This window comes from Pantherophis guttatus, chromosome 4, assembly GCF_059756535.1.
Source record: "Pantherophis guttatus breed Tessera chromosome 4, ASM5975653v1, whole genome shotgun sequence".
NCBI classification, from domain to species: Eukaryota; Metazoa; Chordata; class Lepidosauria; order Squamata; family Colubridae; genus Pantherophis; species Pantherophis guttatus.
The window spans coordinates 38,286,091-38,308,259 of record NC_142066.1 but is presented as its reverse complement, the minus strand read 5'-3'; the positions used below and the strand labels follow the sequence as shown (position 1 = coordinate 38,308,259).

Here is a 22,169-nt window from a genome sequence, read left to right as displayed (position 1 = left end):
GCAATAAAACAACCAAGTTCAGAACACACCAATGACCCCTCAGTTTACAGCGTAAATCATAAATTATGATATATTTTTATTATTTATTAAAAAAATAATACTCTCAACTCACTTTCATTGATTCCCAACAGCTTACAAAGATAGTGCAAAACCAGTAATCTCCCACCTCCCAGTTCCAGTTTATAAAACTGAAAAAAATGAATTAATTATTGTTTGCCACAGAAAGACGAAAAATGATAGAGGCTGTGGCATAATTATTGAAAATCAATTAACTCTGTCAATTAAAAGTAAATGAAATTTATTCTGATTTATTAGTTCCATGTAAGTTTAAATCAGAATCCAGTGTAAATAAAAGAAAACTTTTAAACTCCTTCACTGGGACCCACCGGAAGAAAAAAATTACTAAGAATAAGACTTCTTGCTCAGTTTCCATTCATTGTTTTCATGCTTCTGAGTATGATTTGCCATGGCACTCTTAAAAGCCAAACAAGAATCTAATATCTGACAGTATTTCTGTTAGTAAGTGCTTGAATGTCCAAAACAATTAGGAACACCAAACTGTTTTATACGTGCTTTCCTTGACATAACCATTTAGTAATGATAATGGGGAAACAATGGCTCTGCAGGTAAAGACACAGAGCTTGTCAGCTGGAGAGAAGCTGTACACAATGGGTGAGTTCCCATTATTTGCTCCAGCTCCTTCCCATCTAGTAGTTCAAAAGCATGAAAATGTAAATAGATTAAACAGAAATAGATTAATACCCCATTGGTAAGAAGATAATTGCATTGCATGTACCTTTGGCTTACAGCCATGCTGACCACATGGCCATGACATTGTCTTCAGACAACACTGGCTTCCTTGGTCAAGACACGGATATGAGCACTATGGCCTAGAGTCACATGTGATTGATATGGAAAACTTTACCTTTTAATGATAATGAAATATCAACTGTGTGTAGACATTGAATATAATTTATTGATTTATGTGTGAATGGAAAATGTCTTCCAGAACATGGCTTTTCATTTATATCTATCATATCTCTTTCTCATTTGCAGCAATGAAGAACAGGACAGAAGTATCTGAATTCATTTTTCTCGGTTTAACAAATGATCACAGGTTGCAACAAATTTTCTTCATACTTTTCCTGCTTTTCTATATAGCCTGTTTATTAGGAAATGGGGCCATTTTGGCAGTGACCCTAGCTGAACCTCGGCTTCACACCCCCATGTATTTTTTTCTGGGAAACCTTTCTGGCTTAGATATATGCTACTCTACTGTGACTGTGCCCAAAATGTTAAGCGGCTTCCTTAGAAAGAATCAGTCCATCACCTTTATTGGCTGCCTCACTCAGTTGCACTTCTTTCACTTCCTGGGCAGTAGTGAGGCTGTGCTGCTTGGTGTCATGGCCTACGACAGATATGTAGCTATTTGTCATCCTCTGCGTTATACTCTCATCATGAATAAATGGGCTTGTATTACATTAGCTGGTGCCACATGGGCAGCTGGCTTCTTTCATGCCTTGGTGCATTCAGTGGCAACCTCTCGGCTATGGTTCTGTGGCCCTAATCTCATTGCACACTTCTTTTGTGACATCAAGCCTCTCCTGAAGTTAGCTTGCAGTAGCACAGCACTCAATTTCATCCTGCTGAATCTTCTGAGTAGCTTTATTGCTCTGAGTCCCTTCTTTTTCACTCTTCTCTCTTATTTTTACATCATCTCCTTCCTCTTCTTCAAGGTCCAGTCATGGAAGAACTGTTGGAAAGCCTTCTCCACTTGTGCATCCCATCTGAGTGTGGTGGCCATCTTCTATATTCCAGCACTTTCCAACTATATGATTGCTTCAGCCAGTGATTCTTCTGAGAAAGATATGATCATTTCTGTCTTGTACAGCATAATCACCCCAGCTTTAAATCCCCTGATCTACACATTAAGAAATAAGGAATTCAAATTTGCTATAAGAAAGATTTTAAACAAAAATCTTCTTTTTGAAAGGGCCTAAATATCATTACATGTGAAAATAAAAAAAATATTTTGAATATCTTTGGGGTCAAATTTCATTCTATGCTCTCCCTCCTTTGATGTCATGTAGTGATTGACGTTGCATCTCCTATTCTGCCATACTTCCGTAAGAGCCTGTTATGTTTACTCAGATATCTTTTGAGAAATGTATGACTCAATTTATTTTTATTTATTTTTATTCAGTTCCAAAGATATATGTGCAGTTGTCCCCAATGTAGACCTACCTGCCTATAAATCTAGAAATGAAAATTTTAGAAAGGCATTGCAAAAGTTTCCAAATATAAATAATTTCACTTTTTGGAGAAACAGAATACTGAAATAATACTCCATACATTTTTGTTCATTTCCAAATGTTCAGTTTATGTGTATTTATTTATTTGTCGCATTTCTATGCCACCCAACTCCTTGGGGACTCTGGGCTGCTTATTCCTAAATTGGTATTTTTACCTCTGTTGACTATATTGATTAATTTTTATTCAAACAATATGTATATTCTACTATTTCTCCATAAATTTGTATGCAGCATTATCAATTATAGAAGTGTATTTAAAAATTCAAAATGGAGTAACCATTATTTTTATTGATAAGTTCTTTAATTTCATATGAAGAAGATAAACTAGTGTCTCTTTTAAGCATGTTTCATTTCCTTTAAATTCCTATTAATGAATAGTGGGGAAGCTTTTTCAACTTTGCTTGTTGTAAAATTCCATATTAATGCTAACTTCAACCTTTATTAGATGAAAATAGAAATATAATGGATAATAATAAACAATTTCCATGTGCAACTATTCCACATATAAATCAGAAAAGGCAGTATTTTTCTGCCTTTACACTCCAACTCATTTCATATATGTAAATATTGTTCTCAGGTTTCTTTAAGTATAGATACATAACTGCATTTTACTTTACCATAATTTTCAAGTATCCTTCCAAAAAACCAACTATTTGAAATGTAAATAAGAAACCAACAAAACTCTTGCCTTTGCAATGAAAATGTGCCAAAATCTGCTTTTATGATTCTTTCCTGCATACCAAGAAATTTTCCCTCTTCTAGACATACATACAATTATTGTGAGAACTTGTTCCATACTAAATTTGGGTGGAATTTGTGTTTTGTTTATTTCTGTGAGTCTTCAAGTATATGCTGATTTGTGGTGATTACCTGGACAAGTCTCTACAGTTTTCTTGACAATATTTCAGAAGCGGTTTGCCATTGCCTGACTTCCTGATGCCTTAACTACATTAAAATGGTTTTCTTTCTTTCTTTCTTTCTTTCTCTTCCTTCCTTCCTTCCTTCCTTCCTTCCTTCCTTCCTTCCTTCCTTATTTACTTACTTACTTACTTACTTACTTACTTACTTACTTACTTACTAGATTACAACTCTATCTAACATAACCAATGTGTTTCTGGGCAGTGTTTACAGCCTTAGTTGCTCTCAGAAGTCAAAGAAACAAAGAAGAGACAATCCAGATAAATGTTTTATTCCTTGATGCCTTTAATATCAAATATTAAAATATTGTGTTGTATTGTTTTGTGGTTTGTTCTTGTTTCTATTAGATCCTAGAACAAGAAGGCCTTTGAGGTAATTTCATCTTCTGAAGTTTTCTGTGGACAGCCAAGTTGATTTAACATGTGTAAATCCTAGTATGTGCTGAATCCGTAGGAGTATATAAACTGAAGAATTACTGTACAATAAGACCAGGTATAGATCATTATGTATAAGCAACATGACTTTGGGTTATATTATGGACTATCTTGAAAAAGCTGAATGTTGGCCAAGTCTTGTTGTCTACCTGTTTAGGATTCTAATCTCACAGAAACTAAGACCATGAAGCAGACAATTTCCATTGGAGACCCTTCCCTCTGCACTAAAGCCAAGTTCTATTTTCTGCTGCTGAATACCAGGTCAACATACCATAAATTAATGGTAAAGTGCTGTAATCCTAGCTGTATAAGGTTATTACATTCCTGGATAATCTGGTGGCATCTTGATTGAGATCTTGGACACAGCCTGGAATTGAGAAGTGAGAAGGGCCTTAGACTAGATTGCTGTTATGCAGCTCTTTTTTCTATGATGATCACTTACATACTTTTGTTTCTAGGTTGCTCCAGGAGGTGAAGATATGCCTAGATCCTTGAAATGTAATATTTAGAAATTATTTGCTGCTATGTGGCATTACAGAAGCTAATTATTCTACGGTGCATTGTTTTATTAAGTTCTTTGAAAACCTTATGAGTCTTTGTATCAGGTTCCAAATAGCTGATATGGCAATACCAAAAGATAATGAAATACAATACAAAGAATTAGAGAATATCACAAACTATCATGATCTGAAAATCAAAGCTGTAACATTATAGAAAAAACTAGCTATAGTTTATCAAAATTTATGTACCATTTATGACAGTGTATTCATGATAGGCAAAGACATGGTAACAAGATCAGCCAATGAATAGGGCTTAGTAACAAGGTCAGACAATGGGAGCTGAGACAGCAAGGAGCTTGGGCGTGGCTTAGCTGTGCTTAGCTCGGGGTGCTGTGCTGAGGGTATTGTATATTTATTTTCATGTGTTCTATTATACTGTATATAAACAGAAGTTAATGAATCCTGCTGAATCAGTTACCTGTGTGTGCTTTCTGGATTTGATTGCTGCAACAAACTCTGACGAATTTAGAAATGGAAAAAATGGCAAAATTACATTTTTCAAGTATGGGATAAATGACTTAGATCCAAACATATACTAGAGCAATACTTCTGAGGTTCTTGAGAAAATGTTGATGTGTAAGAAACAGAGCACCATCTAAAGAACTGGCAGCTGTAAATTCACATTTTTATATATGTAATGCTTTTCTTCTTTCTTGTCCATATTGCTGTGTATATATGACTTTCTTTCTATCTGTCCCATATGTAAAAGCAGGTACATTCAAAGCCTAATAATTTCCACAATAATGTTCTACAATTGAAGATGCTATCTATTGCATGAATCTGCAGAATACTTCACTAAAATGGGGATTGTGAAGAAATGTATTTCACCATATTTCATCACACAAAACTATTAAAATGCTCTGATGATGCACATTGTCACCATTTCTTAAGTGTTCTAAAGATGGAAATCTTAGGCCCTTTTGAATGGAACGTTTTGAGTTAAAAACTTCCTTATGGCCGATTTGACTTCTTGATTCCTCAAACAATAAATAAAAGGATTTAAAACTAGTGTAAGTACAGGTTATAACAAAAAGATCTTAAAGTCTTTCTCTGGAAAAATCACTGGTAGAAGCAAGCATTCTACAGGAATATAGAAGATTGCCACAACAGTCAGATGAAATGCAGAGATGGAGAAGACTTTCCAGTGGTTCTGCCATGGCTGGACTTTTTGATTATGGAAGAAGGTTGCTCAACTTTGGTTTCATTCCAAACCCACAGAGAACACATGGATACTTTTCACAGCCCAGCATTATGAAAATTTCCTCTGAATGATAGGATACTTTCAATATAACTTCAAAATCCTGCACACTGTTCAATGATACTGTTGTATATCTAGGTTCTACCAGTTGTATATGTACTTAATCCTATTTTGTGAATTTTCATGGATCAATTAAAATGCTTATACCACTGTTATAATTGAGAACACAGCATCCAAATATATGGATTATGCTGGAACACATCTACTGTTTGAATAATATTAAAGGTAAAGGTTCCCCCGCACATGAGTGCTAGTTGTTTCTGGCTTTAGGGGCAGTGCTCATCTCCGTTTCTAAGCCAAAGAGCTAGCACTGTCTGAAGATGTCTCCGTGGTCATGTGGTCAGCATAACTCAATGCCAAAGATGCATGGAGCGCTGTTACCTTCCCACCAAAGACAGTCCCTATTTTTCTATTTGCATTTTTTACATGCTTTCAAATGGCTAGGTTAGCAGAAACTGGGACAAGTAACCGGAGCTCACCCGTATGCAGTGCTAGGGATTGGAACTGCTGAACTGCCAACCTTCTGATCAACAAGTTTGGCATCTTAGCCACTGAGCCTAAACAAAAAAGAAAGAATTCCTGAATAACTATAACATAATGTAAATTAAAGAAGAGTGCCAAATGAGTTTTCCTAGATTAATAGATTCAATCCACATAAATACTTGGATCATATTCATAAACATGTTTCATGTTTAAGTGTTTTCTCTAAAAAGTGAAAATCTTCATTTTCAGAAAATTTCCTAAGGTCATAAACATGTAGGACTAAAATTGGGGAGGGAGAAAGCCATACTTATGGAATGCATGTTACTGAATAAAAACGAAGAGATATTCAAGCTTGCCAAAAATTTACAAAAGCTAGGCTTCCAAAAAGATTAGAAAGCTCTTGAGCTGGACACTGAGTCTCTGTAACATAACATATATGGAAGGAGAGCATACAAAGCATTTAGTGGTTCCAACGCATAAAAATATTTTGACAATACTGGACCCCAGTTCATTTCTTTTTCAGAAATACAGGGAACTAAGCCATTTCAAAGGAGTGATTTCTTTTTTACAATTTTTCTTATAGCTGTTTTGACTTCTTGATTCCTCAGTGTGTAAATCAGGGGATTTAAAACTGGTGTGATTATGCTGTACAACACAGAGATGATCATATCATTCTCAGAAGAATCACTAGCTGATGCAAGCATATAATTGGAAAGTACTGGAATATAGAAGATGGCCACCACACTCAGATGGGATGCACAAGTGGAGAAGGCTTTCCAACAGTTCCGCCATGACTGGACCTTGAAGAAGAGGAAGGAGATGATGTAAAAATAGAGGAGAAGTGTGAAAAAGAAGGGACTCAGAGCAAAAGGACCAGTGACAAATTTCAGAAGGCAGAAGCTGAGAGTTGTGCTACTACAAGCTAATTTGAGGAGAGGTTTGATGTCACAAAAAAAGTGTGCAATAAGATTAGGGCCACAGAACCATAGCTGAGAGGTCGCCACTGTGTGCATCAAAGCATGAAAGAAGCCAGCAGCCAAAGTGGCCCCAGCGAGAGTAACACAAGCCCATTTATTCATGATTAGAGTATAACGGAGAGGATGACAAATAGCTACATATTGATCGTATGCCATGATACCGAGCAGCATAGCCTCACTACTGCCAGGAAGTTGAAGAAGTGTAGCTGAGTAAGGCAGCCAGTAAAAGAGATTGATTGATGCTTTCTAAGGAAGCCACTTAACATTTTGGGCACAGTCACCGTAGAGTAGCATATATCCAAGCCAGAGAGGTTTCCCAGAAAAAAATACATTGGGGTGTGAAGCCGAGGCTCAGCCAGAGTGATTGCCAGGATGGCCCCATTTCCTAATAAACAGACTATATAGAACAGCAGGAAGAGTGTGAAAAGAACCTGTTGTAGTCTATGGTCCTTTGTTAAACCCAGAAGAATAAATTCAGACACTTCTGTCCAGTTTTTCATCTCTGAAAACAGAAAAAAATGTGAGCAGTCAGTTAGATGCTCTATAAGGAAACAAAGATTCAATGCTAGGTAGGAAAATGGACAGCCATGCTCCAGGTGTTTGATTGTTTGTTTGATTGTTTTGTTTTGTTTTTTTGCATTCAGTCATGAATCAATAATTTACATCCAATCTTTAAAAACAATTGATGTTTCATTATCATTACCTATGTCAAGGAATGCACATGTAAAACTGTTGGTGTTCCTAATGATTTTGGACATTCAGGCATTAATTAGCAAAAATACTGTTAGACATTATACTCTTGTTTGGTTTTTTAGAGTATCAGAAGCAAGAGAATGAGTGAAAACTGAACAAGATTGTTGTTTGTAACTTATGATTAATGATGGTAACTGATTTATAATCTATGACCTATTACTTGTCACAGAAAAAGTGTGCAATAAAATTAGGGCCCTAGAACCATAGCTGAGAGGTCACCACTGTCTGTATCAAGGGCAAGACATGAAAGAAGCCAGTGGCCCATGTGGCCCCAGCTAGAGTTACACAAGCCCATTTACTCATGATGACAGTATAACGTTGAGGATAACAAATAGCTACATATCGATCATATGCCATGACACCCAGCAGTACAATGTCACTACTGCCCAGGAAGTGGATCGACTGATGCTTTCTAAGGAAACCACTTAAAGTTGTGCTCATAAGCTTATATACCCTGACAGAATTTATGATTTCTTGGCCATTTTTCAGAGAATATGAATGATAACACGAAAACTTTTCTTTCACTCACGGTTAGTGTTTGGCTGAAGCCATTTATTATCAATCAGCCATGTTGACTCTTTTTCAATCATAATGACAAAAGAAAGTACCCAAATGACCCTGATCACAAGTTTACATACCCCAGTTCTTAATATGGTGTATTGCCCCCTTTAACATCAATTACAGTTTGAAGTCTTTTGTGGTCTCTGTGGATGTGGCTCTTTATCTTCTCAGATGGTAAAGCTGCTCATTCTTCCTGGCAAAAAGACTCCAGGTCCTGTAAATTTTTGGGCTGTCTTACATGAACTGCACATTTCAGATCTCCCCAGAGTGGCTCAATGATATTGAGGTCAGGAGACTGAGATGGCCACTCCAGAACCTTCACTTTATTTTGCTGTAGCCAATGACAGGTCAACTTGGCCTTATGTTTAGGATCATTGCCATGTTGGAATGTCCAAGTACATCCCATGCACTGATGAATGCAAATTGTCCTCCAGTATCTTTTGATAAATACTGCATTCATTGTGCCATCAATTCTGACCAAATTTCCTGTGCCTTTGTAACTCACACATCCCCAAAACATCAGCAATCCACTTCCGTGTTTCACAGTAGGAATGGTGTACTTTTCATCATAGGCCTTGTTGACGCCTCTCCAAATGTAGCATTTATGGTTGTGGCCGAAAAGCTCAATTTTGGTTTCATCACTCCAAATGACTTTGTGCCAGAAGGTTTGAGGCTTGTCTCTGTGCTGTTTGGCGTATTTTAAGCAAGATATTTTGTGACATTTGCATAGTAATGGCTTTCTTCCAGTGCCTTCTTATCCATCTAGCAACAGCCACACCACATATTTTCAGAGAGTCCTGTATTTCACCTGAAGTTATTTTGTGAGTTTTTCCTTGCATCCCAAATAATTTTCCTGGCAGTTGTGGCTGAAAGTTTAGTTTGTCTACCTGACCATGGTTTGATTTCAAAAGAACCCCTCATTTTCCACTTCTTGATTAGAGTTTGAACACTGCTGATTGGCATTCTCAATTACTTGGATAGCTTTTTATATTCCTTTCCTGTTTTATACAGTTCAACTACCTTTTCCCGCAGATCCATTGACAATTCTTTTGCTTTCCCTATGACTCAGAATCCAGAAATGTCAGTGCAGCACTGGATGAAGGATGCAAGAGTCTGTCAGGAGGCCAGAAACTCATTGACCTTTTATACACACACACTAATTACATGCAAACAGATCAAAGTGAGAATGATTACCTTTAATAGCCATTTGCACCCCTTTGTGTCAACCTGTGTGCATGTTATCAGGCCACAATCACCACGGTATGTAAACTTTTGATCAGGGTCATTTGAGTAATTTCTATTGTCATTATGATTGAAAAAGAGTAAACACGGTTGATTGATTATAAATGGCTTCAGCCAAACACTAACCATGAGTGAAAGAAAGGTTTTTGTGTTATCATTTATATTGTCTGAAAAATGGCCAGGAAATCATAAATTCTGCCAGGGTATGTAAATTTATAAGAACAACTGTAACTGTAGATGAATTAACACATGAAATTTAAAGGAAAGAGTATTCATATATTTATTAAATTATACTATCCATGCCCCGTCTTTCCCTAGAGACACAAGGCAACATTAATTATTTTTCAGCTCCTACCTGGATATATTATGGTCTTCTGTATGTAGCCATTCCCAGATCTGCAGTTAAGCAAGATCAAAATGTTTCTCTCTGCTCATATACCAGCAGAATATGCCACAGTCATTTTCCACAATATCTTTTTAATAGCATTCATGTAGCAGAGCCCCCCCCCCCAAGTCATTTCATGTGGGAAAATGATTCAGGAGATATCAGTCTTGGGACAAACATATTCTATAATGATTTTGAAAATGTAGCTGATGAAATCTCATGGGGGATAATGATGATTAAATAAACTATTCTGATATGGTACAGGAAATTTGCTGTGGATCTGAATGGAAGCAAATTGCAGTATCCTACAGGATAGGTATTGTTGAAGTATGGCTGCTTTCTGTTAGCAATCCAATCTCTGTTTGGATTTTGGGAAATGTTAAGGAGAAATGAGGAGATGAAAGAGGATGAATTATATACAAACATTTATTTCAAGGATATTAATCGCTTGCAATTTGTAGTCCATAAAAACTAAACCTTAAAGCATTAAATAATCTATATTTGAGGGAAAAATATGAGTCAAATGTTGATTGATTGATTGAGTAGATGAGGAAAATAAATGACTGTCTTCTTGGAAATATGTGGAAAAGGGTGAAAGGTCATGGGGCAGATGAAAGAACAACCTTGAACATAAACACTACAGAGTTTTATTACTTTATTGGAATTCTCATGAGTATTTGTATGAAGTTTCCAAATAACTGATATAGCAATATCAAGAGAAGACAAAGAATTGGAGAAGATGAGAAAAATTAAGGCATAAACCAGCCAAGAGAGTCTCAGTGGTTATCAGAACTTTGTCTGCAATACCAAAAAAATCTGGACACATGTAGAAAATCTGTCCATTGGCATAATTCAATCACTTCTTAGAAAAGGCCAATGTCTTGAACCCAAGATGTTTATTTGTTTGTTTGTTTGTTTGTTTGTTTATTTGTTTGTTTGTTTGTTGTCTGTCTCATATCCAACAATTCTGGGCAGTTTATAATATATCGCACACCAATGCCATCCTAGATTCTTAGGAAGTACTTGATACATATGAAAGTCAACCCTAGGCAAAGAACTGATATCTGTAATTTCATCTTTTTCAATAAGTAAAATTTATTTTAAAATTTATTCTGTTCTTGAACATATTTTTGTGTATATTTGATTTTCCATTTGTCTCTATCTGTCCCTAAATAGAAGCAAGTAGAATCAAAGCCTATTAGATTCCATAATAATATTCTACAACGGAAGGTATCTGTTGCATGAATTACCAACAGAATGCCTTTACTGTAAAATGGGAAATCTGAAGCAGTGTATTGTGTTTAACAGTATTTGTTTATTGTTGTTTATTAAATTTTAATAAATAATAAATAAATAAATAAATAATTTTATTTCTATACCGCCCTTCTCCCGAAGGACTCAGGGCGGTGTACAGCCTATTTAAAAACACAAAAAACACGACAACAATTTAAAATTTAAAATCATTAAATAATTAGGCTCCAATTAAAATCCCAGAAATTTAAAATACCCCAATTTAAAACGTTATGTTAATAGCCCTGCCTGGCGGAACAACAGGGTCTTCAGAGCGCAGCGAAACACCCGGAGGTCGGAAATCTTTCGTATTTCGGGGGGCAGTTCATTCCACAGGGCTGGGGCTCCCACAGAGAAGGCCCTCCCCCTGGGTGTCGCCAGCCGACATAACTTGGCTGATGGCACCCGGAGGAGACCCTCTCTGTGGGAGCGGACTGGTCGGTGGGAGGCTATTGGTGGCAGAAGTCGGTCTCGGAGGTACCCGGGTCCTATGCCATGGAGCGCTTTAAAGGTGGTAACCAACACCTTGAATCGCACCCGGAAGACCACTGGGAGCCAGTGCAGCTCGCGCAGGAAGGGTGTCACGTGGGCGCAACGGGTTGCACCCATAACCACCCGCGCGGCCGCATTCTGGACCAGTTGGAGCCTCCGAGTGCTCTTCAAGGGGAGCCCCATGTAGAGAGCATTACAATAGTCCAACCGGGAGGTGACAAGGGCATGAGTGCTGCCCAAAGCAACTCTGGGTGGCTTGCAGAGTATAAAAAGACAAATAGGAAAATAATAGAAATATTAAAACTATGCAAATTAAAATGAGGAGTGAGAGATGGATGGCACGGGGATTAACCAGTGAAACAGCTTGCCTTCAAAAGTTGTGGATGCTTCATCACTGGAGGTTTTTCAGCCACTTGTCTGAAATGATATAGGGTCTCTTGCTTGAGCAGGGGGTTGGACTAGAAGTCCCCCAAGGTCCATTCCAATTCTATTGTGAATTTAAATTGAATATGAGTTGTGAATCTAGTTATACACTGAGTCTTGTACCACTTTCTTGCCAGGGTTCTCCTGTCGTCCTTCATCTAGAGCCTTACACCTTTCAGACACGGAGAAAAGGAAGTCACAGCATTATTAGTTTCACCAGAGATGAAGATGTAAAGCTGTGTGTCATTATCCCATAGTGTCAAATGACCTCATGGTTTCATGTAGATGTTAAAAAAGAGCAGTGAGAATACTGACCTGGATTTATCACTCCTTATTAACACTGATTGGAATTGGCCTTGTAGAAAGGAGCCACACAAAGCATTAAACTGCTCTGAAGATGATCATCACCATTTCTTATGTTCTCAAAAACTAGAAATATTCAGATCCTTTTAAATAAGGTGTTTTGAGTTAGAATCTTCTTTATAGCAGATTTGACTTCTTGATTCCTCAAACAGTAAATCAGAGGGTTTAAAACTGGTGTAAGTACTGTGTATAACAAAGAGATGATAAGGTCTTTTTCAGAAGATCCACTGGCAGAAGCAAACATGTAGTTAGACAGTACTGGAATGTAGAAGATTGCAACAACTGTCAAGTGAGATGCACAGGTGGAGAAGGCTTTTCAACAATTCTGCCATGACTGGACTTTGAGAAAGAGGAAAGAGATGATGTAAAAATAGGAGAGAAGAGTGAAGAAGAGCAAACAGAAAGCAAAAGAGCCAGTGACAAAATTCAGCAAAATAAAATTGAGTGCTGTACTACTGCAGGCTAATTTAAAGAGTGGTTTGATGACACAAAAAAGGTGTGGGACTAGTTTAGGTCCACAGAAACATAGCTGAGAGGTCACCACTGTATGCATCAAGGCGTAAGAGAAGCCAGCTGCCCACATGGCCCCAATTAGTGTAAGACAAGTCGATTTATTCATGATGAGAGTATAACGCAATGGATTACAGATAGCCACATAGCGATCACATGCCATGATGCCCAGAAGCATACCTTCGCTAGAGCCCAGGAAGTGGAAGAAGTACAGCTGAGTAAGGCAGCCAGGAAAGGAGATTGACTGATGCTTTCTAAGGAAGCCACTTAGGATTGTTGGCACAGTCACTGTAGAGTAGCATATATCCAAGCAAGAAAGGTTCCCAGAAAAAAATACATGGGGGTATGGAGCCGAGGCTCAGCTACGGTGACTCCCAGGATGGCACCATTTCCTAATAAACATGCTACATAGAGAAGCATGAAAAGTGTGAAGAGGACCTGTTGCAGCCTATGATCCTTTGTTAGACCCAGGAGAATAAATTCAGACACCTCTGCCCAGTTCTTCATGTCTATAAACAGGGGGAAAAAATAGTGATTTGAGAAAGCATCACAGTGCTAGATATGGCATTGTAAAACCATTTTTTAAACAGTATTTGACATTTAGTTATGAGGCACCTTATTAAAATTCACTGTCTTCAAAAAGTTTACATTTTCAAATATTAGATTTATTTTGTTTGGGGGTTAGATTCTTGTTTGTTTGTCTATACTGAACAATGAAATTGGAAGAAGTGTGTAATATAATATATTGAATTTTCTTACTATAGTTTCCTCTTATTATCCCTAGTAAAAATAATTAGGGTTTTATTACGGCCAGAATTGTTTATGTGCAAAACTGGAAACAGGACAGCATGCCTTCCAATGGAATGGTGATAAAAAATGTGTTAGATTCTGCAGAGATGGAGAGGCTAACATTGGAATTGAAAAAAGTGGGGAAATGGAATACTATTTGGTCTGGGACACATGGTACAAATGGTTAGAGAATAGAAGTAAAGATTAAATATAAAGGGAATTTAAGAGGTACACTAAAATGTAAAGGCAATGTATATAATTAAAGGAAGAATAAGGAATGCAATTGTTATGTATATATGAGTATTATTGATGCTGGAGCACTGTAAAGATTGTAAATGTGATATAAAATAATGAAATATGTTCAATAAAAATAATAATAAAAAAAAAAGAAATTGGAAGAAGTGACCTGCTTGCATTTGACTTTTTGTCCTTTTTCTTATGAGTGCTGAATACAGACCATGGAAGATTTCATTTTATTCAGATTTGTTTCATCGTCAAAATTAAGATTGTGAAATTAAAGGAAGTAAAGACTACAAGAGATTCAAATTTACTCTGTACAAACGTTTATGGCTTCATACATTTACTGTTAGATTTGTTGTATTTGTGTGTGTGTGTGTATGTGTTTAATGCAATAGACTTGTACTATAGATTTTGTGTCCCTCTACTATACATCAACTAATGAAATTGGATGGAGTGACCTACTTGTTCTCTATTTTTTTTGTTACTTTTCATATGAGTGCAACAGACAAAAGATGAGCACTTCGTTTTATTAAAATACTAAGATTGTGAAATAAAAGGAAGTAGAAGCAAAGAAGGAGTAAAGAAAAAACAATGATTGTATTTGAAGGTAACAAAGGAAAAAGAAAGCAATGGTGTGGCAAAAGAAAAAAGAACTTCATAACAGAAATAAATAAAAATGTATTTCAATTTATAAGACTTATAAGATTTATGGATTTATAAAACTTGATGAAATGCAGTAATACCAATTATTTTTATAGTCCATTTCAAGGATTCGAAGATTACACTGTAAATGGGATTCTGAGATGCAAACAACAAGGGTTATATCTTATTATTTGCAAATCTTTAAAATATAGGAGTTAAGTTCATCTAGATAGATATAATAACCTCAACTTTTTCTGCCAACTTTCTTCTAATTTGTTAGCAATTGTGGTTCAGAGATAAAAAAGGATAACACTCTGTTTCTTGGTAACAGCTATTGCATATTATGCATGAAGGTATATTCTTCCAACCATTTTCAGCAGATACTATATACTATGGATGAATTATCAGATGAAACTCAAAGAAAAGAATATTTATCTATTAATTTATAATATTCATGTCCCATCTTTCCCTTGGGAACATACAGCAACATATATGATTCTGCAGATATTCTCTTTCTCAGCAGTTCCAAACAGTCTACATACCGGTCATGCTCAAGTCAACTACAATTCTCTGAATATGAAGAATATGTAGAATTTTTAATTCTTACCAGGATAGGTCATGGTCTTTTGAATGTAGTCTTTCCCATAAATGCAGATAAGCAGGATCAAAATGTTTTCCTCTGCTTATATATCAAAAAAGTATGCCACCATCATTCTCCACAATATCTTTTAACAACACTAATTTAGCAGAGCTTTTTGAGTCTTGGGATATATATGTTTGCTACAATGGTTTTGAAAATATAGCTGATTAAAACTCAGGGGGAAAAATGATGATTAAAGTGCTCCAATATAAGAAATAAAGGAAAATTGCCAAGGATCTGAATAGAAGCAAATTGCTGCCTTCTGCAGGATAGACATGGGTGACGTATGGTGAAGTTCTTTCTGAAAGCATTCCATTCTCTGCTCAAACTTTTGAGAAATAATTGGAAAGACACAACAATATAGGACAAGTTGTATGCAATTTATTTCAGGGATACTAGCCTCTAATAAAATATAGTCCATAAAAATGTAATTAAAAAAAAGTTAGTTTTTAATATATCATAAAACTGCTGCCAGGCTTTAGTGGATATATAGGTTTTTATTTTATTTATATGTATTTTCTCTCCTACTGTTTTTATGTATTTTTATATATACCTCAAGGCAGTGAATGTCCATAATAATCCCTCCTTTTTCTATTTTCTGCAGGACAACATATCTGTAAGGTTTTGCTGAAAGAAAATAACTTGCCAAATATGCTCAAATGAAATTCCAAGGCTTCCTAGATCCCCATCATATACAAAAAATTGGGTGCTTGTGGCATTCTGACTGAAAGATCCTGGGTATTTTGAAGGGGCTTTGGGTGTGTCTTTCATTTGTTTTCCATTTGTTTTGCCTTTAGGTGGATGGGGGATAGAGAAGCATGTGATTGATTATCATGCAGCAGGCAGAGTTTGATGATATTATATTTTACTAGCCCTTGCAGAACCTCTGGAGATGTTAGAGCTGGCAATCAGGGGGCCTCTTGGAGCAGCTTCAAAGACAGAAAAGTCAATCATAGTGGGTGTGATCTGGGTCCTCCCCATCAAGCAGTGTCATGCTGTGAAATCCAGAAAGTGCACCTATTTGGTTGTGGTGTTTTCTGCCAGGAACAATATTCTCTCCAAAATTTTTAGCCCCCATTCTTATAACATTCAATAAATTACTAAACATTAATTTTTTACCCAGGTCTTGGAAAAAAAATGTGGTTGTGGAGCCACTTTTAGTTTAATTTGGTTTCTTCTGCTTTAACATTTCATTTTGTTCTTCTGGATAGCCATGTTCTCCTTTCTTTACATTTGTTAGTTCAGTTATTTGTAATCTGTCCAGAGTTGCCATGATTTGGGCTGATTTGAAATTAGATTATATAAATTAACTAAACTAAGACAAGCTAAACTAAGCTAAACTAAGCTAAACTAAGCTAAGCTAAGATAAACTAAGCTAAAATAAACTAAGCTAAGTTAAACTAAACAATAAATCCCAGCAAAGTTGCCCCAAACTGGTTTTTAATACAATTAAAGTATAAACATATAATACAAGTTAGAAGCAATCATATTCACTATCCGTGATTTTATACAATTTAAAAATAATTTAAGTTAGGTTCTGGTCCCTCCTTTACCATGCTCTTCAAAGGGTTGTTTGAAGATTTCATAATATATAAAATTGTATAACATAAATTGTATAATATGTCACCCTATTTTCCAAAGCACTAGAAGACAAGACGAGAAAAAATGGATGGAAATTGATCAAGGAGAGAAGCAATCTGGAATTAAGGAGAAACTTCCTAACAGTTAGCACAATTAAAAGTGGAATGGCTTGCCTTCAGAAGTTGTGAATGCTTCATCACTGGAGGTCTTTAAGAGACACTAGACAGCCACTTGTCTGACATAGTATAGGATCCCCTTTGAGCAGGGGATTGGACTAGATGTTTCCAAGGTCTCTTTCACCTCTATTCTGATCAACCGTATGGATTTAAGAAAGTTGCTAATGACAGTGTGCTTAAGATATTCCTGCTTTTCTTTAATTTTCTCTCACAAATATAAATGACTGACTATGATGCTATATCAAATGTGACATGATCTTGTTAAGATGAACAGCACATCTATGCACTTTATTCATGTAAAAACAATAATTGTGGCATAGTGAAAAAGACAGTTAAAAATACTTTAAAAAATCCCTGCTCTTATTAAAATAGAGAGTGGGAATTTATAAAATAATTCTGATAATTCAAACATGTATTTCATTCTGTCCAAACCTATTTATGATAAAGAAAGAATTTGTGCATTTCATGAGTTATCTATTACACTGTTCTATCTATTACACATTCCTCACAATAGAGCTGGGTCAGTGAAGCTTCCTGGATCTCAAAACTGCAGTCCCATGCACATTTGTTTAGATGGAAGTACTTTCAAGTTTAACAAGGTTTAATTCCAGGGCTGTGCGTACTGGTAGTCCTCAAATTACAACAGTTCATTTAGCAATGGTTCAAAGTTTTGACACACCACTCCAAAAGTACTTATAACCCGGTTCCAAAGTTATGTATGTTACAGCACCATGCTGGTCATTCACCTTTATGACTGACTGCAGAGATGCTGCAATATAGACACAATCTATTTTCCTCCATCCTGCCTTGCCAGGTCCCCACAAGGACTGGGCCTGATTTGCTAGTCTACAGGATTCGACATGCTCTTCCACACCCCATTACCATTTGATCACTGCCTTTTGAAGATTTCCAGAGATCTAGACATTGGGGTAGAAAAGGAGAAGGATCATGAGGCAGAAAAGTGGCTGTCATTTTCTCAACTGCTGGATAAATTGTTTTCCTTTTATCACTAAATATTAGCCTTCCCTCCCCAGCCCCACCCTCACCCCATCATTAATTTCTCTGGTCTTACACTAGCAGAGTTAATGGTGGAGGAGGAAAGGTAAAATGGCAAAAACTCTTCTTCCTACAGTATAAACTTTTATCCTCTTTGTAAAAGTGCTTTTGTAAAGAGGAGAAGCATGTATGTGTGTTTGTTGATTTGATTGTTTGTTTGTGTGTGCATGCCTTTACTCATGATTCTCTTCACAAAAGTGCTTTTGCAATAAGAAGATTATGTGAGTATATCTTTATGCATGCTTCTCCTCTGCACAAAAGCACTTTTGCAAGGAGGAGAAGTATGTGTGTTTGTGTTTGTGTGCATACACATGTGTCTTTATGCACCCTTCTCTTCTTGTGTAAGATAAGTGGAGCTAATTATGGCGGGGGGATGGCTAGCATCTAGAAACCAAAGGAAAATAGCATCTGAGAAAAAGACAGCCAATTTGCTGCCACATGACCAAGCTACTTCTTCTTTTCTGCCATATTGAGTTCTGGAGATCTTTGAAGGGTAAGTGAATGATTGGTGTGGAAAAGACCCAATCAGCTTTGGGGACTTTGGAAACCAATGACTTCCAAAAATTGAGGTTTTTCCATACAAAGAAATTGTAATGTGACATCTGTAACACTCCTCTATGTGTTCATGTCCCTCTAGAAGGAGCTTTTCTGCACAGGATTTTTCTCAGAGCAGATTTGACTTCTTGATTTCTCAAAGTATAAATCAAAGGATTTAAAACTGGAGTGAAGACACTATACAACAGAGTCATGCTCATCTCCCTTTCAGCAGATTCAGCAGCAGAACTAAGAATATAATTAAAAATAACAGGGATGTACAAAAGAGCTACAACTGTCAGATGGCAAGCACAGGTGGAGAAAGCTTTCCAACGGTTCTGCCATGAGCCACTTTTGAAAAGGAGGAATGTGACAATGTAAAGATAGGACAAGAGAGTAAGGAAGAAAGATGTCAGAGCAATACCACTAGTGACAACATTAAGAAGTGTGAGATTTAGCACTGTACTGCTGCAAGCCAACATGAGGAGAGGTTTGATGTCACAAAAAAAATGCTGGATAAGATTAGGACCACAAAACCATAGCTGAGAAGTCACTACTGTGTGCATCAGGGCATGAAAGAAGCCAGTGGCCCAGATGGCCCCAGCTAGTGTAACACAAGTCCATTTATTCATGATAATGATATAACGCAAAGGATTGCATATGGCTACATAACGGTCAAATGCCATAACACCCAAAAGCATGCCCTCACTACTTCCCAGGAAATGAAAGAAATGCATCTGAGTGAGGCAGCCAACAAAGGAAATAGTTTGTTGCTCTGTTATGAACCCAGTCAACATTTTTGGCACAATTACTGTAGAGCAACATATATCCAAAAATGATAGATGCCCTAGGAAAAAATACATGGGAGAGTGTAGCCGTGGCTCAACAAAGGTAACTACCAAGATGGCTCCATTTCCAAGCAAGCAAGACTGATACAGCAGTAGGAAAACTGTGAAGAGAATGTGTTGCTGTATGTGGTCATTTGTTAAACCTAGAAGAATGAATTCTGGCACTTCCGTCCAATTTTCCATTTCTGTATAAATAAAAAAACAAGCATTAATATTGGAAAATAGTTCCATAGCAGAATAAGACACTTTTAAAGGGAAGTATGTAGTGGAGTACCCAAGGCTCTGTTTTAGGTCCAGTGCTTAATCAATTACTTGGATGAGGGGATAGATGGGGAACTCATCAAATTTGCAGATGACATCAAGGTGGTAGGAATAAACAACACTCCAGAAGATGGGCTTAAAATACAGAAGTATCTTGACAGACTTGAACATTGGGCACTATGTAACAAAATGAAATTCAATGGTGAAAAAAGTAAGGTTCTACATTTAGGCAAGAAAAACAATAGTAATAACTGTGAGAGGTATCTTGGAGTCCTAGTGGACAACTATTTAAATATGAACCAGCCATGTGCAGCAGCTGCCAAAAAAGCCAACACAGTTCTAGGCTGCATAAACAGAGAGATAGAATCAAGATCACGTGAAGTCTTAATATCACTTTATAATGCCTTGGTAAGGCCACACTTGGAATACTGCATTCAGTTTAAGTGGCCACGATGTAAAAAAGATGTTGAGACTCTAGAAAGAGTTCAGAGAAGAGCAACAAAGAGGGGACTGGAAGCTAAAACATATGAAGAACGGTTGCAGGAACTGGGTATGTCTAGTTTAATGAAAAGAAGGACTAGGGGAGACATGATAGCAGTGATCCAATATCTCAGGGTCTGCCACAAAGAATTCTCCAAAGCACCTGAGGGAAGGACAAGAAGCAATGGGTGGAAATTAATCAAGGAGAGAAGTAACTTAGAACTAAGGAAAAATTTCCTGACAGTTAGAACAATTAATCAGTGGAACAACTTGCCTCTAGAGATTGTGAATGCTCCAACACTGGAAGTTTTTAAGAAGATGTTGGATAATCATTTGTCTGAAGTGGTGTAGGGTTTCCTGCCTCAGCAGGGGGTTGGACTAGAACACCTCCAAGGTCTCTTCCAACTCTGTTATTCTATTCCATTCTAAAGAAAGTGGCTGTGTTATGATGGGTATAAAGCCTTGAAATTCTTTCTCTTAGCTTAATTATTATTATTAACAAATATTATTAATATTCAAGTAGAATTAACTTCAACTAATATAAATCGAATGCTCTCATTAGACAGAATTGAAATCATACCTAAGGGAGATAGTTATGTGTAAGCAGGATGAATGCTTGCAATCTTTCATATGTTTGTTTGTTTCTTTGTTTGTTTCTTTGTTTGTTCATTTGTTGTTGTTGTTGTTGTTGTTGTTGTTGTTGTTGTTGTTATGATGATGTCATTTTATTCAAATCCCTGTTCATTTCTGGCAGGTGCCTGGATTAGTCTCTGCAGTTTTCTTGGTAAGATTTCAGAAGTGGAAACCTTTCATTACTGCTTATGCAGCTGCATTCTGGACCAGCTATAACTTCCAGAACATATTCAAGGGAGACCCAATGTATAATGTGTTACTATAATTCATTCATAAAGCTAAAAATAAGTGACTGGCCCAAGGTCAGCCAGCCTTATGCCTTAGGCAGGAGTAGAATTCATAATCTCCTGGTTTCTAATCTAATGCCTTAACTCTACACCAAATTGGCTCTCTACAAAATTTGTCCACTTTTAATTCTTGTCATTTGAAATGTACCAGTGCAATCACAATAATTTCATTAAATGTTTATAAAATTTCCATCATTTTCTGTATTTTTTCAATAAAATCTTTACAATTTCCTTTGTTATTAAATAATTTGGGCCAAGAAGAGAAAGACAAATATAGAAAGGTGGGTTAGCAGATAAATGTCTTTTGATTTCTCTGTATAGAACCAAAAGAGAGTGGTTAGTCCAATGTCCCCTAGCTGTTTTTTCTCTTTCTACTCAGCCACACTGGGTTCAAATATGAGAAATAATAATTAAAAAGGTTCATTGCAGATGTCTGTGCAATTTTCAAACCACATCTCTTAATATGTTCTTCAAACCTGCAGCAGAAAGAAATGAAAACATTCCCTAAAATTACCTATGTTAAATATGACTTCCAGCATTTATTTTTAATCTTAAAACTATGTCAAAGTTTTTATTTACTAAATCTCTCTTATTTCTCTCTCTCACACACACATACCCCAAAAGTGGACTACTGATGTGTTTGCAATGGGAGCAATATTTTAATCAATATTTTTCTAATGACCTTAAGTAGTGCCATTCAGGATAGGTGTCTCTTGATTTTTTCCCTTCTTCTTGCACTGGCTAAGACCTTCTATTCCTGAATGGATGAGATATAATGGTAATAACCCATGCCCATCATCACAAGCAAGCTTAGTAAGGAAGCTAAATTTTTGGAGCTTTCAACACTATATCTTGGTTTAGAGTTTTATATATCAATCTATGGTTATGGATACATTCCTCTAACAGTATAAACAATTTTTGTACATATTGCTACTCAGGAAAAGTTTTTAATGAAGTGGAATTCAATGTTCTAATCCACTAATTTCTGTGAACCAAACTGCAGTTTAAGATCTAATAAGGTTACTGAACAGTTGGAAAATT

At 36.4% G+C, this 22,169-nt stretch overlaps 2 protein-coding genes and 2 pseudogenes across 2 annotated transcripts; 1 reads left to right on the top strand and 3 right to left on the bottom strand.

The window, feature by feature from the left end:
- The first annotated feature begins 1,058 nt into the window (after positions 1-1,058).
- On the top strand, positions 1,059-2,000 carry LOC117668824 (olfactory receptor 12D1-like). The gene has a single exon (XM_034422878.2). It carries the CDS (start codon positions 1,059-1,061, stop codon positions 1,998-2,000), a length of 942 nt encoding a protein of 313 aa, XP_034278769.2.
- Positions 2,001-5,134: 3,134 nt separating this feature from the next.
- LOC117668823 (olfactory receptor 12D2-like) lies at positions 5,135-7,442 on the bottom strand (annotated as a pseudogene).
- Positions 7,443-12,527: 5,085 nt separating this feature from the next.
- On the bottom strand, positions 12,528-13,468 carry LOC117668822 (olfactory receptor 12D1-like; annotated as a pseudogene).
- Positions 13,469-18,708: 5,240 nt separating this feature from the next.
- LOC117668821 (olfactory receptor 12D2-like) lies at positions 18,709-19,650 on the bottom strand. Its single transcript, XM_034422877.2, has one exon. It carries the CDS (start codon positions 19,648-19,650, stop codon positions 18,709-18,711), a length of 942 nt encoding a protein of 313 aa, XP_034278768.2.
- Between the last annotated feature and the right edge of the window lie 2,519 nt (positions 19,651-22,169).

Excerpts from the sequence above, each read along its gene's own strand:
- LOC117668821 (XM_034422877.2), bottom strand. The coding sequence starts at position 19,650 with ATGGAAAATTGGACGGAAGTGCCAGAATTCATTCTTCTAGGTTTAACA.
- LOC117668824 (XM_034422878.2), top strand. The coding sequence starts at position 1,059 with ATGAAGAACAGGACAGAAGTATCTGAATTCATTTTTCTCGGTTTAACA.